This window comes from Pygocentrus nattereri, chromosome 10 (assembly GCF_015220715.1).
Source record: "Pygocentrus nattereri isolate fPygNat1 chromosome 10, fPygNat1.pri, whole genome shotgun sequence".
Taxonomy (NCBI): Eukaryota; Metazoa; Chordata; class Actinopteri; order Characiformes; family Serrasalmidae; genus Pygocentrus; species Pygocentrus nattereri.
The window spans coordinates 34,725,018-34,739,397 of NC_051220.1; the positions used below are offsets into that span (position 1 = coordinate 34,725,018).

Here is a 14,380-nt window from a genome sequence, read left to right on the forward strand (position 1 = left end):
ATCAAATCACACTGTGAACCACAACATTTTATGTCCATTTTATGATCTTCGCTGTAAATATGTTTCATTATGTGCTAATGTGTTAATATAGGCAAATATATTTAATATAAAGGAAAACACAGACTTTTTAGCTCTTCTTTAAGCTCAGCTATAGCCACTTTTCTCACATTTCTGGCAGAAAACCTCTCTAATAGTACAGTTTCTTGTAAAATATCTTTCAACCTTTGACTTTTTACAGGCTGAAGTCAGCTTCTCACTCACCAGCTTATCAATGTTCATCTTAAATCTTTCTCTTTGCCGTTTTGTTAGCTACTAGCTAGGCGAGATTGTTGTCTGTGTTGCTAGTCAGCAGTCTGCATGCCAACCTTCAGGGTTAATTAGCAGGAATTAGCAGTTTTGCAACTCCAGTATTTAAAAACATTTGTTGTTAAACTGTATATTATTTTACTTGATTAATTTTTACCTAAAATCTAATTTTGCTGTGGTGCTACAACAGGGAAGTAAAAGACCTGCATACAACTCCAGATCCACATCTTGCTGACCCCTGGACCTTAAAGTTATTGACTGTGTTTGGGATTACTTGAATCAAAAGAAATAGAAAATATAATTAAAAAAAAAAAAGAAGAACTTTGGAGGTATGGAAATCTGCCTCTGCAGATTTCTGTGAAAAAACTGAAAGCAAGTCTACTGGAAAAAATAGAAGCTATAATAAAGGTCAATTGTTGACATCCTAAATACTGAAAAATCTGAGATCATGTTTAGTTGTTGAAGCTTCTGAGTAATTTTAAACCTAATTAATTAAACCTAAACTAATTTTTTTTCCTGATACTGAAAAAATAATATGCTGTTTTGACTGGAAATGAATTAAACAAAGGGTGGTCTCTGACTTTTGCACAGCACTGTAACCTATTTTAAAAGTACATCTCTATTCTTAAAATTTTTACTTTCCAATCCTACTAATATAAATGAACCAGTTTTACTGTTGGATTGGACAGGCTGTTATGGTGGGATGTTGTTTTGCAGACCCATTTGCTTTCCTTTCATGAAAAAAGGGAAATATTTGGTGGGTTGATGCTGCAGATAATGAAAGATAGAAATGATACAAAAAGAAAATAAAAAATACTTTATTCATTTGCATTTTTTTTATTTGTTCTCTTGGTAAAAATGTATTCCCATCTGATGCGTGCATTCAGTCCTATTGTGATGCACATCCGCTTAGCTGGGATAAATCCTCTTGGCTATGTGCAGTGCACAGCCTAAGAAAGCCACTCTCTTTTATTTCCTCACGCTTCTCTGAGATTCTCCCACATCATTCAAGATCGGGCATCTATCGACACCTGCCCTCGCATTGTTAAAGGCAGTCAGTGAGCAGTGTCCCATTCAGGCTTAAGTGATGAGGGCCAGCCCTGGCCTTGGCTGTTCGCCACACTCACGCACAGAATGTCAACCTGAAGTCTGTAGTGTGATCAAATGGACAGAAGGACAATATCATTAACATGGGGGATTCATGCAGTACACAGTCTTACACACCTCGATCCTTTCAGTTATCCTTTTGGGGTAGTTTTAAGTCTCCTTCTTGCTGTGGAAAGTCAATAGTCCATTTGCTCTTAACCAGATATGGCTGGTGTCCACTTTCTGGCCTTTTCTGATAGACAAGACAAGATGAGGCTCGTGGTTTTTCAGACTGTACTCTCCATGACCCACTCTGAGCTGCTGCTAAACGTTCCTTTATCCCCTTCCCCCTCGCTCTCGTCACACTGCAGCAGCATGCCGTTCACAGAGAGGCTCCGTTTAGTCCAGATGTTGCTGATGCGTCTTGGGTAGCTAAGGCACTGTGAAGCACCAAAGTCACCCATGTCAAAGGAATGGCTGCGCTTGGGCTTGCTCTCCAATGGCAGCATGAGCAACCTTCCAAGCTTGGAGTCCCCACGGCCCAGCAGCGGCTCTTTGTCAGAGGGGGGTCCCATTGCTGCCGTCATAGCTCCTGAGCAGGAAGGACCACCTGGATCCCTGGCTGGGGCCTTCAAATCCAGAGAGGCGAAGGCTCCCAGCAAGTGGTCCAGGTTGGGTCGCGTTTTGGCAGGAGCTTGCCTCCACCGGTTGGGCAGAGTGCTGGACTCACCACGCAGATCATATCGCTGTACCTTCTCGCAACCAATGGAGTCTGCTGAGGATGAGGAGGAGATGCTGCTTTGCAAGGAACCGCATTTAAACTCCACCACCTCGTCCCGCATCACGACAACAGCTTTAGGTGCCGGGGGTGCAGGTGCTCCATTGAGCCACTGTGCTGCCTGCATTCCACCATTGGTCTGCGAGTAGGTGTTGCTCACTGTAACCAATTTGGCTACCTGTGAACCACCGCTGACTTTATAACGCACCATGAGGATGACGATGAAGACCAGAAGAGTGGCCACAATCACACCGCCAATGACCAATATCATAGTGCCACCAAGGAACTGACTGTGAAGTGACTGACAACGAGGATAATCATCACGGGTTGCAAACTGCACACAGCCCACTATGTTGGTGGCGGTCAGTGTGGTAGCTGTGTCGTCCCAGATGGCCAGCACACACAGGTCATACTGCATCCCTGGCATCAAATTATTGACCATGAAGGCTTTACTGGTCACAGGGATCATCCTTTGAACAAGAAAGAAAAACAATACAGCTTTAATACAGGCTTTGCAGCAAAGAGAGTTCAACCAAAGTCTAAGCAGTGTTTCATATCAACAATAACCGTGACTCACTGAGCAAAAATAGAAGAGATCAAAGCTTCTGCCAAATGTGACACAGTAAGTAATTATTAAAATGCACAGAGTCATTTGGAGTGATTACTTCATTTGAAGCTTTATGTTTGATTCAATATGCATGGTGTTCTACTACTTGGTAGAAAACAATTAGTGATTTCTTTGCTGTGATGGAATTTTAATTAGGATGAAATATCTGATTTGTATCACACTTGAATTTCAGTTTGATGAGGGCATTTAATAGACTTGCAATACCCCCAAAAATGAAAATAGATTCAAAGCATCTGTACTGAAAGAACATCATTAAAATACTTGAGAAAAAAACCTGGCCCCATGCTAACATAAAGAGAACAGCAAGTGTCAGATCTCCACATATATCAGTGTGCCATAATCAAATTTCTAGTTTATATGTATATTTTGATTAGCAGTACTCAAAGGGAGCCAAGAGAAAGCGATAAGAAATAGTTTCAGAATAAATTTCACCCCAAACTGCAAATAAATCTTCTAAATGTGCTATAAAAGTAGACTGTATAAAAATGGAAACAAGTGGTGGTTCTATTATGAACTTAGTATAGGCTTCATTTGCATTCCAGAGGAATTTTTCTGACCATATTTGTGGAAATAACAAAAACAAACACTTTGCAGAAAAAAGGAGTTCTCATAAATCATAAACAGCTGTAAATGGGTATTTCAGCCATTATTGTCCATTAACATTAGCATTCAAAATGTCAATGCCATGCATTTTCAAAGGATTCTGCCTGTGGCACACCGTGACTTGTTACTGGGAGCACCAAATCTGCCACACCAACTGTCATCATATAATATAATCACATCACATAATATAATAATCATAACATAACTTGTGATGAAGAATGGGTGAGATGTGCAAGAGGTGTTAATGATCATAGTACGCTGTAAAAAAGGCTCATCAGATCAACCTAAAAACATTACTTCAGGTGGTGTGCAATGTAGGGGCTGAGGCAGGTTGCAAGAACAAAGTGACTTGATTAAAGGTGTTTTGATACTCATTATCATGGTAAGCAGGGGTCGGAGTAGTGGGAGCCAAAACCAGTGGAAAACCAAACGCAAGAAACAGGCTCAGAACTCAGGGACTGAACACAGGTAGCAACACAGACTTCACAGAAACAGTGGAAACAAAGGACTATATGTAGCAGTCTTAATGAGTCTGAAAGGAGATGCAGGAGTGTGGGAGAGGAGGAGAGTGGGCAGAGTCAGAGAGAGTCCAAGTCAGTCTCCCCAGAGGGGGAAGGTGGGGACATGACATACTAACAAGCAATTGAAATCATTTTATCCAAATCAAATCAAAGCACCAACTGAAAGAATTGTTCATTTAAAGCATTTATTTAGGTTAAATAAAATGAGTTTACTTGTTACCACATGAAGTCATTTGACTTCGTTGATCTGACAATCCACTTTTTACAGTGTATTATCAGTTCTGCTAACATAATAAAACACAATTTGAAATCCAAATGAAATTTTAGAGCTGTGTGTAACATTTCTGTAGTTCTTTGTCTGTAATTCTAATGAGATAATATATACAATGCTGTGCTTTGGATATATTTATATATTGACATTGTGTATACTGTCAGAGATCAACCTTCATTTATTTAAAATTGACTCAAAATGTTGATTAAGTAAAATAATTAGGTACAAGTTATTTTTCAGGACAGATTAGGGTGAGTCATGTTGATAGAAGGAAAATCAGTGAAAGAACAGGATTTAGCAAATTTAGATTTTCAGAATTATTAAACAATATAAAGAAAAAATGACTCCTAAAAGCCATGCAAGACCTGATATACCACCAAAACTGTCCCCATCAAATAAACAGCAGAGAGAGGAGAAAATCAAGCTGCTTCAGATCTGAAAACATCCACAGTTGTTTCTGTCCATCCTTCCACTGTGAGGAGACAACTCAGCGCCGTGGATCTGAAAGGATGTGTAGCCGTCCAGAAGCCGTTAGAAAAATAATAGAAGAGAAATGGAAAAAAAGAAGAATTTGCACTAGAAGACTGGAACTGGACATCTGAGATGTGAAGAAAGGTTTTATGGACTAATGAGTCTTGCTTGGATCGTGAGAATCAGAAATGATAAGAACCGTCTAGGACGAATTTTTCAGAGGTGTGGAAGAACATCTGTGGATTTCTCTGAAAAACTGAAAGCAAGTCTCGAGAAAAGATTAGAAACTGTAACAAAGGTGGAGAGTGGACACTAAATACTGAAAAGTTTTATGCTAGAAATGAATAACTTGTACTTTATGGCCATTTTGCCTGGACATTAAATAAATGAAGGGTGGTCTCTGACATTCGCACAGTAATGTATGCCAACATTCAGGAGAACAAAACAAATAAATTAACAAAAGGACCAGCAGTAAGTGTAGTACATTGGTTCTCTTCTGCAGGTTAATTACTGCCTAAAGGTAAGCCAAAGTTTGACTGCGTTCAGCAGGGATGAAGTGTGTGTATCATGACCTCATCCTCTGCTTGGGGAACAAAATGAGCAAAGCGTTTTTTTGAGCTTCTGAAAAAGAAACAAAGTAATTATCACAGGCAATCATCAGGCCCAAATATCACCGTCCAGTGCATTCTTTGAAGATTCCTGAGTGGTGAAATAGACAGAAATTTTTAATTAAGGTCTAATTGATTAGCCAGCCATGCTGTTCTGAGAGCACTCCTCGTATATTTCCTGCATAATTAGTGAGACAAAACAGCCATTAGGAAAGAAGCACTTGCACCTTATTTTCCAGGTGGGTTTCATTTCTTGCTCGTAAACTGTGGCCAAGATTACAAGTGGGTGGAAACACCATCCGTACAGGTGAGTCGGACAGATAAGAGGCAGACTGAGCAGCAGAACCAAATGCATGTGAAGCGTACACTTATTTACATACAGTATTCTGATTCTTTTTTTCATTACACTTGAGATAAGTGTGATAAACTAATGGACACCACATGTAGCATTGACAGTATGTGAATCCTTCTATAAGGCAATACGTATACATTGAAAATAAATGAATTCATTTGGGTTTTCCATACATACACCACCGTCCAATTTCAACCGCAATCTTACAGTAGTTGTGGTCACCAAGCAACAGACATGGTTTCTAACCGCATGGTGTACAGAACTGATATATTTTATATGCTCATAAAGGGTATGTGATACATCCTTCCTTCAGCAGCCCACTGCAGTCATATCAGCAGTGGCATGGTGGTGTGACGCATTGACTACACTAAGCCTCCATGTCGAGGAAGTCCATTACTCAGTCATAATTACATTCCTATCACAGGGGAAGATGCTATATTCCAGAGTAGCAGCTTTATAAAAGTCTTCAACCATTTTTCTGCTCGCATATTGCTAATTTTCTTTCCCCTACTTTCTGCTCAGATCAGCTTTGCCTGTCAATCTCTGTAGGAAGAGAATAGCCCTGGACTTAAAAGAGAACTGCTTTTTAAAAAATTCTGTGTGTAGTTCAAAAACAATGAGATGCAAACAAAGTCCTTCAGAGTGCTTTTGCGGTTCTTAGTTTCATGTGTAACTGAGAAACTAACTGACTCAGATTCCTTTACCACGGTGGTGACAGGAACTAGGTGGCACAATGTCTATGCAACATAACCATTTTATTTTCTGTCCATATCCACTAGTGAACCTACACACACCCTTTTATTCTTTATTCATATGTCATATTAATAAAGGTAAAATAATGGAAAGTATGAAAAAATAAATTTTCTTTTGGCTCACAACTCCTCCATCTACCTCTCCACCATTGATGGATTTCAGGAAATAATAGCCCTGTTTCCAAAAGTTGGGACATCTTCAAAATGGGCATATATTTTTCAAATAAAATGATAAAGCTTCTCAGTTTCAACATTTGGTGTATTGTTTTTGTACTTATTTCTATTAAATATAGGGTTTAAATTATTTACAATGTTTTGGAAATGAATGTTTTAGTCCAAAATCTCAATTTTAAAATGATCATAAAACAGTGTTTAAAGCATCAGACAATGCATTCATAACCATTTCATGTGATGCAATATCATGTGAGGTAGTTGTTAGAAGCTTTTAGACCAGTCCCATGAATAATTCTCGGTAAGTTGAACAACTTTAACATAAAATGTTACACAGAAACTTTGGATAATTGGTGAAGTTGCTGTTTAACTTCATGGTCCAAAAATGACAGAGGTCTGAATTTTGGGTCTCGTGTTTAGCAGCTTACATGTTTTTTTTTTTTTGTTGTTGTTGTTTCTTTTTTACTACGGAAGTCCAGAGAGGGCATGAGATAGAATTTTCTGAACCGTTATTTTAAGAGCATGACTTATTTTTCTTGTGATCTCAAGATAGAGAATGTTGTTTTCTAGAGGTTACAACTTAATTGTCCTGTGACCTCAAGATAAAAAAGATAACTCAAGATAACTCTCAAGATAACTTGATAATATAAAGTTATAATCTTGAGAAAACAACTTTTGTTATTTTGAGATCAAAAGACACATAAGTAGTGATATTAAGAAAACAACTTTTGTTATTTTTGGCTTAGAAGACAATTTAGTCATGATCTCACCATAACAGTCAAAATTATACCTCATATTCTCTCTGGAGTTCTATCATTTACTGACCAATCTTGTCATGGTGCAGACAGTGATCTAATGAATTTGAAATCAGAGGGCCTGAAATAAAGCTATATTACAAACAATTGTCCAGCTGTTTCGGATAAAATATAATGTGCAAGTACTATGCCCAGAATATTGGTCACTTCTAAAACATTTGAGTCTTTATAGGTCTTTTTTCTTGTTACTTTGTAATTGTAGCCATACTATGCCTAGACTACATTACTTTTACTAACCATATTGTTATGGCAATTATTTAAAAGCTTTACAGTATTTGCATTTGACCTGCACTTGCCTGTATAAAAGCCTCTTCTTGATCTAGTATATTCTTTACACAAGAATGCCCATCATCTAGAGTATATATTGAACTTTGGAGGTGGTTCATTTGAGCATGATTTTGGTGGAAAACTGAACAGGGCTTTTGACATACAACTAAAAAAAGCAGGCTACAGTCCTTGAATCCTGAATTTCTGAGAATGACTCACTGGCAACAGATCTATTTGTTTGTTTACAGTCATTTTGCATCATTCTGTTAATACAGCCTGCAGGAACATTTTGTTTAAGCAAATCATCCCTGTATAAAATGAACGCTAAATAATAATTAATCACAGGCAGAAATAAGAAAGCATATGCTATTAGCTCAACTAAATTGATTAACTTCTTTCTGACAAATACTTTTGTTTTCCCCTTCTGCTATATGTCTGATAGTCGAATAGACTCAACGCCTAATGAAAGTTCCATGATATATTCATTGGCTGTCCCTAGGATATGATCTGGCTGTCAAAAACTTGTGAATATTGCAAATACAAGCTGACAAATTGAAGTATGCAAATAAGAAAGCTTGTTTTTTTTTCAGAAAGAAAGAGGTTTGGATGGAGCAAATGAACTAAAGCTGGCAAAAATAGCTCTTCTACGCGTTCACGGGCACCGCTCCAGTTGTTAGCAATATATCGCACATTGCTTTGACACAGGAACGGTTCTGGCATAAAGAATGGCTAAAAGTGTTCATTGGTGTGTTTCATACAGTTTATGGCTGACACATAACTCACTGTATCTGCACTTCACAGTGGCGTTATCTCTGTCTTACCGATTCCCACACAATTTCCATGCAGTAGACACTGTGATTTACATAACCCTGACTGTAAATCCCCATAACAGTCCTCCACCACCCGCTACCACTCCACAGGGGAAGTATAGATTAGACTAGAGTGTGCTGTTGATAGGTTACGGTTTGCCGGTGGAGGTGACTAATTTAGTAAAGGATGAGTCAATGAAAAGGCACGTAATTAGATGATCCATGCAACGACAATAATAGAATATCACGAAGTGCAGCTCGATGCTCTCTGTGCAAGCCTTTGGCAAAAAAGGAAACACTCTGCAAAGCCAGACCAGGGACAAAACACATGCCAGCCAAAATGACAGCTTGAGACAAAGTTCCTTCCAGTGATAAATGCATCATGAAGAAGGTAGAACATCATAAACATGGGCTAAAACTGTAGCAATGGAGCATGAGAAAGTGTCACTGACCACAAATGAATTAAACACTTACAGGTCATGAATATAAAACCTTCATGGAGTAAATGTAATGAAGAAAATGTTCAGCTGTTGCACATTACATTAAAAAAAAAACATAAAATTATGTTGATTTGTATGTGCCTGATGGAAGAAAATACAAGTTATGGTAGGTGAGCATTACCCTTAATGAAAACATAATTAGAACCTTTTTCTGTATTCAAATTATTATTAGATCTTCACATTTATTTCTCACTAAGAGGCATCCTTTTATCCAACATAAAGCATAAGATAATTAAAAACTGTATTGCTTAGGCTGACTAATGCAAGTGAGAAAGTGATAGAGACAGAAAGAGAGAGATAAAAGAGGCAAGCTTATTTGTACAATAATTAGTATTCACAAGTGGTTAGAGGGTCAAGACTCTTTGAATGTTTACCTGTAAATCAAGACCTCATCATCGGAGCAGTTGTACTGGAGCTGGTACATTTTCACCTTGGGGGTTGCTTTGCTCACTGTCCACTTGACCAGGGCAGAGACTGAAGTGACCTCTGACACACTCACCACCTGTTCCGGCTGGGCTTTGGTCTCCCCTTTGCTAGTCTTTGTGGAGCTAGTGATGTCGGACAGCCTGGATTTGGGCTGTGAGGTACGGTTTGTCCCGTTGCTCAGATGAGGCAACTGAATGATGGAAAGCTCAATGGAGGCTGTGGATTCTCCTGCAGCATTGGCAGCAATGCAAGTGAAAGTGCCATAATCCTTGGCAGTGGTGACCATGATGTCAAGAGTGCCATTCTCATAGACGGTGGCTCTTGATGAATTACTGATGAGACGGTCATCAGGGGCCACCCAGTGTATGTAGGGCATGGGGTCACCCACTGCCTTGCAACGTAGGCTAGCTGTCTGGCCCTCAAGCACCAGAAGCTTGTGGGTGTGCTGAGTAATCAAAGGTGGCTCACAGACAAACTCCTCCTCACGTACATACCAGAAGTACCGTCCTTTCAGACTGGGAGGTGAAGCACAAGTCTCCATGTCATCCTCACGCTCAAGCCGGCGCAGCCACAGCACCTCACAGTTGCAGTGAAGGGGGTTTCCACCGAAGCTGAGAGAAAGCACTGGAGCAAATGGGGTACTTAGAACTGCATTGGTCTGAGAACGAGCAAATATAGGGTCTGGTGGAAGCTTCTGGAGCCGGTTTGAGGTGAGATCAAGCCTAGCCAACTTGTCAAGGTCCGTGAAAGTACCCTCAGCTATGTAACTGATAAGGTTGTGGTCGAGGCTGAGTTGGTGCAAGCTGAGCATCTTGCGGATGGCCTCCCATGGCACGGTCCGCAGGTTGTTGTAGGAAAGGTCAAGATCTTCCAACGTTAGCAGAAGGTCATCGAAGGCTTCTTCAGAGATGCGGTTCAATTGGTTGTTGTTCAGGATGAGATGCTGCAGGTTGACCAAGCCCCGCAGGGCATCTGGGCCAAGCTCAGTCAAGCGATTGCTGTCCAGATGGAGTGAACGGAGAGTCTCTAGATCCACAAAAGAGAATGGCTGGATGGAGCTGATGGTGTTCCTTGACAGTGTCAAGTCCACCAGGCTTGACATGTTGACAAAATCCTGTTGTGTGACCCTGATGATATAGTTTCCCCCTAGCCGCAGCTCCACAGTCCGTCGGTCAATGTCCGCTGGGACGAAGAGCAGGCCTTTAGAAGGACACAATGTGCCTAAAGACTCGGACAGGTTCTGACAGACGCAGTACTTAGGGCAGGCAATGGCCGTCATCACTGCACTTCCCAGGAGCAGGAGGCTGCAGAGCACTTTGGCCATGGTAGATCATGTAAACGGGCCTGGAAAAGCAAGAGGGAAAATAGCGGTCAGTGTGTCCTTTTCACACAAACACACAGCAATTACACTTGTGTCAGTACCTTTGCGGAGCCTGTCTGTAGAATGTACAGTCCTCATTATGAGCTAATCCCATCTCTACACCCTTCAGGGTACAACTAATTCAAACAGACAAGTATATATGTAGCACTGGGCATGTGCATACGCCTCCTGACTTCTTCTTCTGTCACAGTGGGAAGCTTAGGGACACCACACATTTCTCTTTCCAACGCATCCAATTTTTCAACCTTTCTCACCATTTTAATGATCCGTATGAGATCTACAGCACCCATTATTTTGCAAGGAAAACATATAAAAATGGGGTGGCTCAACAGTTTTCTTTGGAAGATGATGAATCACTGACATTGTTTTCTCAACTATCTATTTCTCATGCATCATTACAACTTCAGGAAATCAAAGAAAAGTAAGCATACATTATGATTGGAGACGGAGTATAAAAGAAAGAGACAGTCATACATATCATACCAAAAAATGCTATCATGGCAAGTAAAAACACTTCTTATATTTCTCATTATGAGACTGAAGAATATTACTAGGATTTTTGTTTGTTACTTGTTTTCAGTAATTTTATCCATGAAAAATTCTTCATAAATGGCTTCTTATGGGATTCTTATAATGGATTCTTATGGGATAAACTACCTGTGTAATTTCCCCAAATTACCCCAGATAATCCAGATCAAAACATCACCATCTGGACATTCATGTTGCTCTAAACAAACAACAAAATATGTTAGTTAATAACAGATAGAATAGCATTAAGTGAGCTAAGTAGGCTCATAAAAATTCAATCATTCAGCCAATAATTTTCAGATTTGAATACTTTTGGAATTAGCAACAATACAGGGCAGTCAATCAAATGAAAACAGAGGTCAGTTATTTTATATCAGTCTTAAAGGCACAGTAATAACAGAAAAATGGTCAGGTAAGAATGGATTATGCTCTAATTTTGGTACATAAAAAACAAAAATGCTATAAGTGGACCTCAAGGGAAAAAAATACAAAAAAGTGCTTTTTAACAAATGCAGCTCAACAACACAGAAGTCGAACTCTCCTATGAGAAGTATATTCAACATATTTTGTTTCCCTTCTCATTTTAATTAGGCCATCATTGAAAATGTAGATTATAGTAGACATGTTTTGAATATGAGAATGAACGAGCTGTGCCAAACTCCATTATAGCTTTTAGCTTTGTCTCTCAGTTGCCAAAAAAAGGGTACTGCATGGTTGATTCAAACAGGACTACTACTATCAAAGGAGCTTCAAGTTGAAAAATGTAAAAGGTATTCCAAATGGGAATTATTTGGCAGAGCTGTAAAAGCTACACGGATTCAAATTCTGGATCTTGTTAGTAGTCACTCAAATGACAGCACTTCTCTAAGATGATACTAACTCAGCTGGAATATGGCTTTATTTTATTGGCAGAAAATGTGGCTTGTTTCCAGAAATAATGCTTGAAACAAGTAAAATCTTCCTTCTTATCTGCCAACAGAATTAAACTATTTCACTAGAGAAAATAACCTAAAACAAGTAACAATAAGTTTAACAATAAGCAAAATAATTATAATATTCTGACAAGAATATCAAAATGACATATAAAAGAGGAGGTTTGCAATGTCATTTGGAATTCACTGGGTAGGAAATGCAGTGGACTGGCGACCTTGGATAGGCTCCAGAAAAAGTTGCTTTACAAAAAAAACATGACTTGCTATGATGAATGTCATCCAATGACTCATCAAGATTCTGGGTGACTTGTTATGACCACCACTTAAAGCTAATTTGGACATAAAAATCTTACTCCCTGCCCCTTTTTAGCATGGTAGTCCATTGTCTCCCTCAGCGCCCCCCTCCTTCCTTTCTCAATCTCTCTCTCTCTCTCGCTCTCTCTCTCTCTTTGTCTCTCTTTCTCTCTCTCTCAGCCATCTTGTTCTCCCTCCTGCTTTGTCTGAGTATTGAGAAAGTGCTTAAGGATGAAAAATGTCTGGGCGCTGGACAAGTCAGACGTTTTTCGAGGCTGTTAGTCTCTGTCCGCATCCGTGAATAGCCGAGCAGCTTTAACACTCACCCAGCCACCCATCACCCCATACACTAAGGAAATGGATGGGCAGACTTACCCTCAGACAACGGCCCATAATTCCCCTGGACATTTATATCATTAATTCTAAATACACTCAAAACCTAAATCAATTTTAATCAGCTTTCCACTGGAGCGGTACTTTAATGGCAAGTCAGGCTTAGAGCAGCAGAAGAACCGCCTTGATGTCTGTGACATCCCAGGCGAGAAAGAAACAGAGCGACTTTAATTTCCAAGAATTAAAGTCAAGGTTAATAGTGCTCACATCCTACAACACACCTCCCATAAAACATGTCTTTATCAATGCCTTTAATCTGGATCCCGTGCCCATCTCCCCTCACCTTCTGTACACACACAGTGGGAATCCAATAACTCATAATTATGAGTGACATTACGCACGACAGGCTGGTTCCGTCCTGAAACAAGTTTGCAATTACATAGTGCGGAGCTGCTGCATTTTGACTCCATGTCACAGAGAGATAATTGGATTGAGACAGCATGCAGAAATGAACATTTGTAGCTGGAAAAAAATTAGAATGAAGGAAGTAATGTAGAGGAAAAACTGAACATCATTTGGATAGCACTGAAAAGAGGGATGTGCCAAGTTAAAGTTTAATTCCATTGCTATAGAATTACATTCATGTGTGCCCAGACAATAACTGGCCTTAAAACCAAAGGAAGTCAGCAATGCTGGAAAGCCTGGTGATTACCTAGACCATATAATCAAAACCAACAGAGTCAAAACAAGTAAACTGAAAGACACAATGGATGAAAGGTTTTCACTGAGCCTTTGTGTGCTGCGTTTTACACAATCAGCCTCCGCAACCAGATATGAATGCCAAGATTTTATTTTGTTGCGAAGAAAATCACATAGTGGTTCTGTGACATGTCAAAAAAATGCTTGCAGACAGTAGGAATACCTAGCATTGCCTGATAAAATGACATGTCCATCCAAGAGCTACAGGGCTGTGTAATAGTCAAGAGACTACATCAAACTTCTTTCATTTCTAGTGAAAATAGCCAGTAAGTATTAATTTGTCATTTGTATTTATGTAAAAAAGATGTTTAAAATATGCCAAGTGTCCAGCATAGGGTACTCTTTAGCAGCTGTAGCCAGTCAGCAGCCTGTCCTTGTTGTCCACCTTCACACACACACACACACACACACACACACACACACACACACACACACACACACACACACACACAAACACACACATGCACAGTAACAGCAGGCCATACAGGAGGAGAACAGAGTGAAGGACACAGCACCTCCACACGTTTACTCCCCACAGGTTCACCCCAACACCACATAATATAATATAAATGTGTAGGAGGTTTACAGTGTTAAGTCACTGAAAATGTGTTATTTTATTTGTTCTTCACAGAAAATGAGCAAAGGCCAAACAATCTGAGGTTGAAATAATAAAATAATAATAATAAATCACATAATTTTTTCTTTTGGTAAACATTGAAAATGGGTCCCACAGACCTGAACACCACACAAGGGTTAAATTGTTTTCTATGTAGTTACTGAATAATATCT

At 39.5% G+C, this 14,380-nt stretch overlaps 1 protein-coding gene across 1 annotated transcript in view; it reads right to left on the minus strand.

Moving 5' to 3' along the window:
• Nucleotides 1–658: 658 nt before the first annotated feature.
• The window catches only part of LOC108423419 (leucine-rich repeat and fibronectin type-III domain-containing protein 2), a 166,238-nt gene continuing 152,516 nt past the window's right edge, over nt 659–14,380 (minus strand). The window contains exons 4-5 of the mRNA XM_017690713.2: nt 9,313–10,708; nt 659–2,640 (exon numbers count right to left, since the gene is read on the minus strand). Coding sequence (XP_017546202.2) covers nt 1,680–2,640; nt 9,313–10,688 — 2,337 coding nt within the window. The 5' untranslated portion in view covers nt 10,689–10,708 and the 3' untranslated portion in view covers nt 659–1,679. The remainder of the gene's footprint in view (nt 2,641–9,312; nt 10,709–14,380) is intronic.